This window comes from Perissodus microlepis, chromosome 3, assembly GCF_051167445.1.
Source record: "Perissodus microlepis isolate ML-2025 ecotype Zambia chromosome 3, ASM5116744v1, whole genome shotgun sequence".
NCBI lineage: Eukaryota > Metazoa > Chordata > Actinopteri > Cichliformes > Cichlidae > Perissodus > Perissodus microlepis.
Genome location: NC_140463.1, coordinates 39866878 through 39880201, shown reverse-complemented (window position 1 = coordinate 39880201; position 13324 = coordinate 39866878). Strand labels below are relative to the sequence as shown.

Here is a 13324-nt window from a genome sequence, read left to right as displayed (position 1 = left end):
CCATGGGGGAAATAAGATGGGGTGGTGTTCTGTGTTAAGTAGGAGAGTTTCAACCTGGGTGAGCTTGGTTAAAATAAACACCCATGTTTGTGTTGTAGAACGTGACAGAATTTTAAGGCTGATACCGATACTGATATTTGGGGATTGAAAAATTGAATAATCTGATATTAGAGCTGAGAGCTCTAATATTTGTGCAGTTACTTATCGGCTCAGATCAGAATAGAGAGAGGAGAGCTGCAGGAAGACGGCTGTTTAGGTCCTGATAATAAACACTCTATTACACAGTACTATCATGACACTTAATTCATGATACAATGTTATTACAGATAATAATTATGTATTCAATAATAATCGCACATAGACTTATGTCACAAGTTAATATAACCCTTTCTCTGGTACTTAAACGTCCCTCAACTTGTGCCTCAGCAGAGCCTGGGTACGGCCCTGTCCATGGGGAACCATACCTGGGTTTCACTGCCTCCAATCTGTGACAGACCCTCATTACCCACAGGATTTAATGGGGGTCTTTGGAAGCTTTGTTAAGCTAAGTGTGTCTAATCTTCAGTACTTTTTTGGTTGAGCGAGAAACTAACAAGCCCGAGTGAGTCATTGCTTTGCCATCATCGGATGGTGGCGTGTGACACTGGCGCTCATGTTCGTAGTTTTCCACGACGGTCCTTACAAATCCCGTGAGTCACATCTGTCCCCCGTTGACCTTGTTAAGAAATCCAAAATCCAAAAAGTCCCTGTTTGTCCCTGTTTGACTAGGAAAGAAAACTCATTAGAAGAACCTCGAAGACCATACTAGAAAAAAGGAGCGCCATCTGGTGGATTGAAAGAGAATTCGATTATATTCTTCTCGTACTAAAAAGTTCATCATTTTTACAATTGAAATAATAGGATACGTATTTGGTGTAGCAGTGTTGTTACAAAATATTGGCTAATATTGCGATACACTGTGTTGAACTGGCTATTCCTTCGTTCTGTCCAGCCCAAATTCAGGGGTTTTGTCTTTTATCAGTTTTTGCCTTTTCCAGCTTTAAGTTGTCATGTTTGAGTATAACGTGGGGTTTGGGTTTCTCAGCACTTCATGATAAAGCAATGCCTGATTGCTGTATTTCAGACAATAAGGTGGACCGTGATCACACCTCATAATGTTACATCATCTGCTCTTTATATTAGTGCTGACGGATCAAAGAAACGTAGCTAGAGTTGTCTCATAGAGCGCTCGTGCAGCTGTATTTACCCTCATTGTATTCCTTTCTCCAAACACTGCTGCCGAGTGTGTAGCCGGCGAGAACATGCAATGTCTGCGCTGCAAAGACAGCATTTATGAAAAGCTTTGCAAGTTTCAGGAAAAGTACACGTCTGTGCTTTTCCTTTCAGTTTTTTTGTTGTGTTTAACTTTGATTCGGGCCTCAGAGTGAAACAAGATTTCCAGCTGTGAGTTCCCACATGCCGGGAACACGAAGCCCCCGGTTTTATTTACCTGCTCATCTTACATTTTTTAGTATGAACCCAAAGCACCCTTCATAGCACTTGAAGGAGCTCCTCATACCGGACAACTGTATCTGAGTCAGTCCCTGAGCCAAAAATAGCAATATAATTCACGCTCTCCAAAACCAAAATTGCACTCAGATTTAGTGCGACAGCCGGACTGTCCCAGTATCTTCTCGTCATACCACAGCGCACTTTCTGGGACACATTTGCCATTGTTGGCTGCGTGATCTATTAGTGGAGTGAGATGGGAAGACGGAGAAGTGCAAAGCAGTTTATTAATGCTCTCACATAACGACAGAAGAGGACACATGTGGAGAGCAAATGATGACCTTTGATTTCCTTTTTCTCACAATTGTTGTAGATGATTGTTAGCTAAGTGTTTGTCTCAAGGCCTGATTTGTACTGTCACAAATAAAAAAAAGTGTGTGTCATATGAGCTCCTTACAGTGGAGCTGTTGAAGTGAAGAGGTCTGCTGCTGTCTTCTTGGATGATTTGTGATTCGGGTGGATTTTTAGTCATTAAATCCGTTTATACCATCACATGCTGTGTTTTGGGTTCAGAGTCTTCTTTCCTCTGCCCTCTGCTGGGATTGCTCAAAAGATTTCCAGATTTTTAAAGATGAAAGAGAATTTTAGACGACAGACAACACTTTAAACTAACTGCGATTAGGCTGCCGGCTGAAAATATGTTATTGTATTTTTCAGTATCTTTTTTTATGTTCCTGAACGGTGCTTTTAATTGCTACAAAATCTTTAGGGGAGACAAAACAATATTGTATATTGTTTTTATTGTATATATTTTATATATAATAAGATACTAAATATATACAATATGCAGATTTTTTTTCCAGAGTTTATTTGTTTAAGGTACTTGGTAGCTTCCTGTTTGGAAAAATATCCTGGTTTCACATCATCATAACTGCTTATGTTACGCTCTTCCTTGGAGATTACACGTGTGCGATATCTGGTTCAGGTCAGTGGACTGTTAAGCTATTACAAGAGCTTCGTTTAGCATTTTGAAGATCATTGCTCCGGATTTGTTGCTTGGTATACTGACTTTTGTCATGAGTGGAGCACTGCGCTAAACCTCCTTGCAGCTTTGCAAGTTTGCAGGTTTTATTTCTAAAATGTTTCGTGGCCTTCATCATGACATGACTTCCACAGCTTCCCTTATCTGACAGCTTTTTTAATAACACGACAGTGGAAAGTTCACGTAATATGACGTCTTTATATATGTTCCCCTGAGCTTCATTTTCACAGTCACAGCCTGTTGCTCATTGGCTGCTTCCGGTTCATGGTGATTGTTGTCATTAAGGCTTATTTATGGCGTTTAAAGAATTAAAATCTAAAGTTCAAGACTACCTAGAGGTACTATTACAAGGTTTAAGGAAAGGATCCAGTTTTTTCAGTCTGTTGTTGTTAGGCCCGATCAGTATTCAGGGCTTGGGAAACTGAATCTGTTTCTTCAGGTGTGCCTGTTGTTTTTGTGTAGATGCAGTATTTGGTTTCAGGCTGAGTTTCCACTGCACGGTGTCTACAGACGGCTTCAAGGCATTAACTTATTGAACGATTCTTGTCTCATTTATTCCTTTTCTAATTCGGCTAAATGCTAATTATTTATAGTGTGTGATAAAAGTATTTCCAAAACAGTAGAACGTGAGTAGAAAACGACTTTTTAACTCTTTATCCAGATCTGTATCTTGGTGCTCTAGTGTCTCAGCACTTTGTCTACATAAGTAGTGCAGTGTGAAAAATGGCATCATATATCTCAGCAGAAACAAACAATTGTCCACAGTAAAGCAGGAAATAACTGTGTAGTGACATGTGGCTCTGATATGTTTATTGTCAATGCAAAGTTGAATTTTAAGAAATTTTTTATTGAAGATATTTGGATTCACATACAAATAATATTATGGCTTAGGACAAATATGAGACTCGAAGGATGCATTTAAGTCATTACATAATCAGTGCATTTAATAATCAAATGCAGTGATTATTCCCGTTAGTTTGGTTTATTGTTTCATTGGCAAATTGATACTTGTTCTTTCAAGGGGACCTAATTGACTGTAGTTCCGACGTTTGACCACAGTGTGGCAGCAAAGGACTTTTAGTGACGTGCAGGCTGAGGTCTGGCCTAAAGAAGAAGGCTGGCTGCCTCATAAGCGTTGAACTTCTTCTGCCTGTCTCTTCACATGAATGAGAAGCTCTTCATCAAGCTCAGGTAGCTGTGACACGGTTTGCACATTCATGCACGTGCGTATGGGCGCCTGTGCCATGTGGCGCTCACGCGGCTGTTGGTTTGTTGGTGTTGTGCTGCTAAATGTTCGTAACAGTCAGTAGCTTAATGCCCATTTAGTTGTGATGACTGGTGGGTTTGTCAGGTTGTGTGTTTGTTACCCGTTGTTAGCTCAGAGGGAACAAAGCTAGTGTATGTTTGTAAGAAATCTATTGACTTTTTTATATTAAAAAAAAAAAAAAAAAAAAAAAAAAGGGAGATCTGTGTGTCTGGTACAGAACATAGTTTCTATGGTTGTACTTTTCTAGGTAATTAGTCTTCATTTTTATTGCTGTAATTTGGTAGAGAAACTGCACAAACGCACCAGAAACTCACTGTCGTTAATTGGACACAATAGCAGTTGATTGGCTGCTGGCAAGCAGAGCAGCAGCTGATTGGCTTTCCCGCCTCCTCAGTTTCCTTTTTTAATGATAGTCTGGCTTCCTGGACGAAGTTATGCTGTAACTAATCAACTAGAGCTTATCCTTTGAGACTATTTTTTTTTAAAATTGTTATTAGTATCTATCGATTTTCTTCTGTTTATCCAATTCTGGGTCGCAGGGAGTCATAGGCTCCCCGAATAAGGCGAGAAGCATGGTGCAGCCTGGAGTCACGAGGCTAAGGCAGAGCGCCAGGCATCGTCAATTTTAAATCGCCAGTTAGCTGAACTCCACTAACTGCATGTTTTTTGGACTGTGGGAGGCAGCCAGAGTACCCAAAGCGAGCCTGCTCAGTTTAACAGGGAGCAGAAAGGCCCCAGACTGGAGTTGAACCTCACCCATAGAGGCCATAACCTAACCATGGGCACCACTGTGTCATCCATTATTAGTACTAAAATGGTTACTGTGTCATTGTACAATTCCAAAATATGTTTTAAACATTAATGTAAGCCAATTTAAAAAAAAAAAGATTCAAAATTTCTCATACTTGTCTATCCATTATGTTCTCATCCACCTTTCCCCAGCAACAGCCATCACATTCACAGGCCTCAACCATTTGCTCATTGTACAGCCTTCCTTCCCCCCCCCCCCCCCTTCCTGAATCCTTCAATAATCCAGGACTCTTTGTAAATATTAGTTCAAGGACAATTAAACACTTCTGAATAAAATGCCATGTTGTGGAGGCTCAGCAGTAGCTTAAGAGGGAGCTTCTGTAGACTTAATTTCTCCAAATGTGGTTCACACCTCCTTTGGTGAGAACCACAGATCTCCAAAATACTGTTTTTTACATTTAAAAAAAAAAAAAAAAAAAAAGAGCCTTGTTTCCTTGTGCATGTGTTAGATTTATCTTAATATTTTGCTCCTGTCTTCTTACTTTGCATTTGTTTTGTTTGTGTAGTTGAACAGTTGTTTTTTTTCCTCTCAGGATGTTTAGGTACACTTTAGCCCGGAGTGGCTTTGGTGTGTTGGCTCTCCGGAGGGCTTATGGTCTTACCCGATTTGCTCACTCTGCCCCGAAGAATGAGTATCGACCAATCAAGAAAGTGATGGTGGCCAATAGAGGTAAGACTGCTTTTTTTTTTTCTTTTTTTTCATACCAGTTATAATTTCCCACTGAAGAAGACAAGCAATTGAAAGCACTGTTAAATTAACTACAGTTTAATGCAGTTTCATTTATAATGTAAGAAAAAAAGTTATGACATTTACAGTCTCCCTGAGGCAAGAACAGACTCTTGGATCTGTTAATTTTTAATGCCCAGCATTTAGTTTGCCTTGGCGTATGCTAATATTTAAGCACACATTGTATGTGGGTAGCTGTTGAAGCTAGCTTTGTTTGCTTTAACCTAAAAAAAAAAATATTGGATATGAATGTGGAGCTGCTGCCACAGCCGTCATTACTCGGAAGTTGTGCTGTGTACTGGGTCTATGTATTAAAGTGTTTTTGAATTTTCTGCTCTACATACTGTCACAGAGGTATTGTCACTGCCGTTCAAAGCTCAACTAAAATAGACATGAAAGTAAAAAAATAAATTTTTTTTTATTTATCCCGCTCTGGTATCTGAGGTCTGAATAGAAATGTAATTATAGGGAAAACCCGAGTTTCCTGAACACAAAGCAGTCCACAGTACGGTTGTTACAGGCGGGATAAACATCATTGATGTGCTTTGAGAGGCAGCCAGCGTGCAATTAGTTGCTCTGTCAGGTGATGAAGAGTGTTTGAGTGATAAATAAATAGATTCATGCTTTTTATTAGAATTGCTTTTATTATATTCATTCCTGCAGTCACATTTAAAATGCTTGATTTGCTTCATTGTTTCATTAGTCCAGTTTTATTGGTGCATGGGTTTCCAGTACTGTTGGAGGTCTTGAAAGCACGTGGCGCTCTATAGGCCCCCTGTTGCATGCATGCATACATCTCACAAAGGCTCTGTTTAGCTGCTGGAATACATCCATGTGATTCAAATGAGTTGTGGTCTGTCCTTCATGCTCGAACACAGCGGGGCTTTCTGTCCATCCCCCCCCCCCGCTTCACATCAGCCTGACGCGATAGCAACACCACATAAGATCACATTCTTCACACTGGAGCGCATCGGGCCGTTCTTGGCTGCAGTGTGCGCGCGCCTATGTGGCGATAAGGGCACACCATCATATCATATCATATCAGCCCAGATTCCACTTCACCAAACATATCTCGTCTCTGCCATAGCCTCTCTGCTCTTTTAGCAACTCCTCTCCTTTCTTTTCATTTCTGTTCCCCACTTCCTGTCACAGCGTTTTGTCCTCAAGACAAGCTCGAGTGCCTTTTTTCTTTTTTGGATTGTTCTTTTAAAGTTAACTACATTTTGATCTGTCAGTTTTCCATACATCTCGTCCTCTTCTCTCTTATCCCTCACGCTTTCATCCCTTTCATGTTCATGCTGTTGCTCTTCACCAGAATTTACTCCTTTCATGCTCGTCTACTCTCCTCATATTTTTTTTATTTTCTTTTTTTAAAAGCCGTACAAATGTTTGAACGCTGTCCTCGCCTTCAAGCAAGAACAACACAGCTTACTTGTTTTCAGCGACTTAACTTTCTCCCTCTAAATGCGTGTTGCTTGAAAAACAAGTATTTGGCTTTTGTGACAGCAAGATAAAAGTCAGGGAGCGTTTTGCTTGTCTGAAGCTGAGATTTTACGCTGTTCTCTCAAACTTGAGTTAAAAACTGTTGACTTGTTGCAGTGTCTGACGTTTTTTTTTTTTTTTTTTTTTTTTTTTGCATGGGTCTTGTTTTCATGCAATACATTCCAAAGTTTGGGCTTCTTTTCTCAGCTGAGGCATTAGATGCAAAATGCTACAGGATGTTGATAAAATGCTATAAAGTCTGTGCTTATAAAACCTAGATGATGAAAGAACTACAGCCTCCCTCTACACACAGTCTCCTAAAAAATAAAGAAACATTTGCATAATAAAGGGAATATATTAAAAGAAAACACAGAGGAAGGGAACAGATGGAGCTTGGAGAATGAGATGTGGCAAAGCTAAACCAAACCGCCTTCTGCATTGAGTCATCACATGTGTTCCTCTCGTCTTTCAGGTGAGATCGCCATCCGTGTGTTCAGAGCCTGCACCGAGCTGGGGATTCGAACCGTGGCCGTGTATTCAGAGCAGGACACTGGACAAATGCACAGGTATTAGTGTGTGCTACGTTAGAGTGAACCGTAGTGTTTTAAATAAAGATGGCTTCACGGGCATGTGTCGCTAAATGTCTCGCCTGCCACTGCTGGATATTGATTACAGAATGCTAACAGCTGATTAGAGGTAATGGCAATTGAAAAGGAGTCTTGGGAGCATTTTTCTCTGCTCCAGCGCTTTGGGTGGGTTCTTTGTTTTGCAGTTGATGTTAAGTGGGGACATAAGTATAATTGTATTGACATTACAAACATTCAGGTAATCTCACAGCTTAGTTTACATGCACTCAAACTAATCTGGCTCTTTGTGAGCTTCAAATATAACATGGATACTTTTCTACCTGTTCCTGTTTTTCCTTCCTAATGCGTTTGCTTTTATTCAACTCCACTTTTATTCCATCATTTTCTATTTCACTCTTTATATGCAGCATTGTACCCATTAAACGCTGATCATGGTAATGTTTTAAATGTTTATAGGTTACCTGATTTACTGAAGTACTCCTGTCCAGTATTTATTGAAAGCCGGTGCATATTTGTACATGCAGCCTGATTTTTATACATTTATATTTTGAGCTGGCTACCTTCCGTCTCACTAATGCAAGTCTTTGCGTGTTCTCGTCTTCACAGGCAGAAGGCGGATGAGGCTTACCTGATTGGGAAAGGCCTGCCACCTGTTGCAGCATACCTGCACATTCCAGACATCATCAAAGTTGCCAAGGTAACGAGTTTTCACCTTCACAAAAGTAACTCTTCTACTTCACCTGTGTGGTGGTTCACGTGTCTCAAGAGAAACTTGGAAGAGCTAACAAAGACATAATAAAGCCACTGGGAAGTACAGCTATGTGATAATCAGATTTTTTTTTTCACTTATTATTTTGGCTCTCGGTGGAGTTAAATAAACAAAATGAGGCAATTCAGATAAAACAGTTTATTTTCAGATTGATGTTCTGACCAAAATGAAAGCAGTTCAATCGTTTGTCCCTGGTTTAAGACCAGCATACTCCATTTCCTTACAGCACTGTCATGTACAGTGCCCATATGCATCTTAACGGTCCCCTAAATGAAGAATTTGATGAAGCGCTGCTGGCTAGTTATTAATTTTTGTATTGACTGTAATTGAATTTTTTAGAATTTTTGCCTTTGACTGAAATGAAAATCCATGCTATGCAAGTCTCATCTTTTGCTGTCAGTAGTGGAGCAAAGCTTCTAGCTGGAGACCGGACATGGACTGGAATATGATTCTTTTCTGTTCACTTGTTACTTGCACAAGAAAAGGGGACATTGTATTTCTATGCTCTACTCGCACACCCCTGCCCTGTTGTTTTCCTTCATGGTCAGTATCTGTGTCTAGTGTCCAGTTTCTTGTTTCTTCCTTTTCCCCGTCTTGTTTCTCCTTTCCTTACTTCCTTTTCACTTTCATTTCCCATCTCCCTTCCTCTCCTCTTCCCTGTGCCACTTATCTGTGTAGATCATATCGGCTCTTTGTTGCATCTCTTTCCCATCCTCCCTCCACCCCTCCAGGATATGCTGTCAGTTGTTCATTATCATTTTTCTGATCAATCTCTCATGTTTTATAATTTTCTGCGTGGGCATGTGGTCAGCCAACCAAGTTGGGGAGCCTTTGGCATCCAACTCATTTCTCTAAAATCCGTCTGGCTATCTGAGAGCTCAGCCAGCCCATGCCAGCATTGTGTGTTCCTGTTTTCACCCTTTCATATTTCGTTTGTTTACCTCTTGTTCACAATGTATCTTCACTTAGCCGCTAACAAGATGATGATTTTCTTTCTTAAAATTGTCCAGCATGACAATTAAAACAGTTGTGTTGGACGTGAATGCGTGAGCCCACACGTGTGCACCCTACTGTGTCGTATTAACCTCTGTTAATCTTCATCTGCTGTCCACGTCTTGCTACATTTGTGGGTTTTTTCTTTCTGTCTTTTTCTTTTACCTGCTTGTGTGCATGCATGGCACTTGCTATGTTTCTGTGTGGCTCAGTGCCTCTTTTGGCCTGCCAGTAACAGCTCCCTTAACAACGGGACAGCCCATAATTATAGTCCGCCTTGTATCCGAGAGCAGATGGCACATACTGATCCAGAGATGGCTCTATCTGTCAGCCTCGGCAGCTACTGTATCTGTCTGCTACCCTTTGTAGTGTGTGTGTGTGTACACTTACTCGATACCTTCCCGCTGACCCTCAAATTATCTACGCCTGTCTGTTCACTCAGTCTCCTACTGGTGTCCATTATGATGATGATGATGATTAAGGTAATGGTAACTAAGATGAAATGAGAATAAAATGAACTCAGAACCATTTTTAAGTAACACAAATTCTTTGCACTACCATGAGATTGCATGTGTTAAAGCATTTAGGTTAGTGTGTGACACCTCTTTGTTTGTCTCACTAATAGACAGCCAAGTGCTAACTGAGGCCTGCAGTGGCTCTCTGTTTAACACAACTCATGCAGCTTAGCTGAGCTATATTTACTTTCTCTGGGATGGGTGAATTTAAAAAGGTCTATCCATCTGTGCCTACTTAGGACAACGGTGTGGATGCTATCCATCCTGGCTATGGTTTCCTGTCTGAGCGGGCAGAATTTGCTCAGGCCTGTTCAGATGCCGGGGTGATGTTTGTTGGACCATCTCCAGAAACGGTGCGCAAGATGGGTGACAAGGTGGAGGCTCGTTCCTTGGCTATCAATGCAGGTATGATACGACCACCCCAAAATGATGCTCAGTTGCATGTACTTTGAGGCTTGCTCATTATAGTGGACCTGTTGTGCTTTTTCTAGATAGATATAGGTGCCTGAAATAATGAAGTCAGTACAGGAAATTTCTACGAGCCAATATCTCAGGCTTCAGACTCCTCCAAATGCCCCTTTCCTGCCAGCTTTTTGTAAATATTCCTGGCTTTTAAAAATGCCAAATGTGCTTAATTTGGTCATCTCAGGTGAGCACAGCAGCCTCACAACCCTGCTATTCAAGCCTTCATTCTGCAAGGGCCAGCAAATCAGAAGAAAGTTGGCTCAAAGGGAGAATTGAAACGGCTTGTATCAGAGGATGAACTGAAGCACCAAGGCCCTGCAAAATATGAAGATTGTTTTGAACCTTGAGTCATACAAGGCTGTTCGAGTAAAGAGAAAATATGGAATTGGAAACGTGTATTATGTGATGGTAGTAGTTGTATACTTACTATGATAAAATGGAAGCGTAGCTGACTGGTAGTGTGCATGTAAAGCTTGTGACGCTATTAGTAATAGTGTGGCTTAAATTCAAATCACTCTGCATCTACCTTTCACTCTGGCTTTGCATTTGCTGTCGCTTTAATGCGTGTATTAAATTTGTATTCACTGAGGTGATGAATATTTTAAGAGCATGCTCTTTTTCTTTTATGCAACTGTAGGAAATCTAACAAGCTCTATTTCTATTAATGGGATGCTTTTGTCATTTTGAGCCACTAAATAATTTAGTATTTCAAGACCAAGTGAATCTTAGATTGCACTGCTGTCTTTAATGGCTGCCAATCTTCTTTGATTATATCAGTAACTGTCATAATTATGGTGCTAGAGTTTTTTGTTTTTTTTTTTTTCCTTTTTTCCCGCTTCTGTAACATTTGACATCCTTTTTAAAGTAATGTTTGTCACAAACCCAACCTTGTGTAGGAGTACCTGTGGTCCCAGGAACAGATGCTCCCATCTCAAGTCTGCAGGAGGCGCAGGCGTTTGCCCAGACATACGGCTTCCCCATTATCTTCAAAGCAGCCTATGGTGGAGGTGGTCGCGGCATGAGGGTGGTCAGAGAATATGAGGTGAGCGCTTGTATGGTGTCAGAGGAAGCCGTTTAAACTGCATCTTGACCGACCAACCTAATGACACTTTTCTTTTTCTCGTTTTTATTCATTCGGTTTGCTTTGAATCGAGTTGAAATTGCTTGAAAATCTCAAACTGGGCACCAATCACTCTGTGCCCCGAAAGTGGCTCGGTCACTTAGTGAAGGAGTCTGAGTGATTTCTGTTTGGCTCTTTCCCTTTTCTTTTAAGTGAGTATAATTGGAGGCTGTCCAGCAGGCACAGTTAAAGTATTCTCACGGTTTAAAATAAAAAATGGACAGTTAACTGATTTCATGCGTCTTACCTTTTTGATTTTTTTTTAAATGATTTTTTTTTTTTTTTGGTCCATAACAGTAAAATGTCTCAACATGTCCTTGATACTAATAACTGAAATATAAACAGAGTATATAAATAGCAGAAGATTGTCAAAATAGGTAGCATAATCTTATTGTGGGCCCATATTACAGGAGTTGGAATTTTAGATTCATCTCTTGGCTCAAAAGTGTTTTCTGGATATAAAATGTGAGATTGGTGCAAAAAGACTGGCCGACACAGATCGTTTGTTTTTCAGCAAGACTGTATGTAAAACAATGACGCAATCAGGAGTAACTGGACTTCCCAATATTTCTGTTTATTTTCCCAACTTTAGTGCCTGCAAGTATGTTTCAAAACTCGGCCTTAAAAATGTAGTTTGTTGAAGAGTTTCAGTAAATGAACTGCAGAACCACATTCAGAAAAACCCTTTGGCTATGGAGGTGGAAACCTCCGCTCAGTGCAGCCACACGTGCCTGTGCGACCTAGCCAGTTAGCCAGCAAAATTTGCTCATTTAGTGATGCTGGCGGATTTTCCCTCCTCAAGCCTGTGGTGATAATGCGGTGTGGTTTCTCATAGGCCTGGTGGAATTTGTGTTTGTTTTTTTTTGTTTTTTTTCCCGTGGCAGTTTTGCCTTCATGTGACTGACTGGACAGTCTAGACTTTCTACAGGGGACAGTTTCTAGACAAACCCAGGCTGCTATATCAAGCATTGGGGCTTAATTGTCACCAAGCTGGTGGGATTTCAGTATTAATCTATTTGCATCACTACTAAAACACAGTAATTCAAAAAATGTAAAATTGATAGAAAATAAAGAGATGCATAAACCTGTTTCAAGTATGTCCCCTTTTACTCATCGCTCTGGCTCGTTTTGCACTCTCAGTTGTGCAAAAGTGTTGTCATAAACACCCAGATTTAAACTCTAAATATCAAACCAAGACTCTGAATCCGAGTCATTGTCGTCACTGACCGAGGTCTGGGATCAGATTTCTCTTTGAATATCCGAATTATCCCAAGCTCCAGCAGTCTGAGCCCGACATGACACAAAATGACCCACAAAGTGGTCATTAATAATTCAAGAAGTGCAGTGATGGCCTGCGTAAATGGTGCTTCTGCTGTTTTATTTCATCTATATTGAGTATGGTGAGCGTCTTTGTTATAACTGTGCTGGTTACAGACCGTTAACCTCACAAGAGTCCCTTAAAATACATTCATTAAGCTTTTCAGCGTCGATGCTTGGCTGATGTTTGGTGTTTTGGGAAATGCTTGTTTTAAAAAAAAAAAAAAAAAAAAAAAAAAATCAGGATAGCTGTACTTTAACCTCATAACCTCAGTTGATTGCTATTGGCGACTTGGCCAAGCGGAGACGGTACAGTTTATCTCGACACTGTTCAATATGAGGGGAATTGTGTTAAGTCATTATTTCTGTTTTATTACATAATATTAGAAATTATAGAGGGTTAAAAAGAAGCCAGAGATGTGATTTTTATTTTATTTTTCTCAAAATGTGTCCCTCAAAGGGGCTTTTATGCCTTTAAACACCAGGAAGTGTCAAGTTATCACCCCTATTTTAGTGCATGCCTCGAGGTTGCTTTGTTTCTAGCGTTAGCAATATCAGGACAGCGGCGGGAGCGTCATTGCTGCCCCTTGATTATAATATTCCCTGATGACCCTTTGAGCACTGTAATGTTATCCTTTAAACTGCAAACATTTCTCAAGAATAAGTACCATAAATGGTTTAACGTGTTTACTTGGCCCTCAGATTAACCAGATCACTCTCTCCTATTTGTATCGTATCATGT

General features: G+C 40.4%; 1 protein-coding gene across 2 annotated transcripts in view; it reads left to right on the top strand.

The window, feature by feature from the left end:
• The window catches only part of pcxb (pyruvate carboxylase b), a 291593-nt gene that overhangs the window by 8080 nt on the left and 270189 nt on the right, over window positions 1-13324 (top strand). Inside the window, exons 1-6 of one of the 2 annotated variants that reach the window (XM_084924409.1) lie at window positions 3646-3721; window positions 5141-5277; window positions 7289-7382; window positions 8010-8100; window positions 9920-10085; window positions 11042-11187. In XM_084924409.1, the coding sequence (XP_084780535.1) occupies window positions 3693-3721; window positions 5141-5277; window positions 7289-7382; window positions 8010-8100; window positions 9920-10085; window positions 11042-11187 (663 nt within the window). In that variant the 5' untranslated portion in view covers window positions 3646-3692. Of the gene's footprint in view, window positions 1-3645; window positions 3722-5140; window positions 5278-7288; window positions 7383-8009; window positions 8101-9919; window positions 10086-11041; window positions 11188-13324 lie in introns of those variants that run through there. The other variant, XM_084924410.1, reaches the window with a different exon arrangement.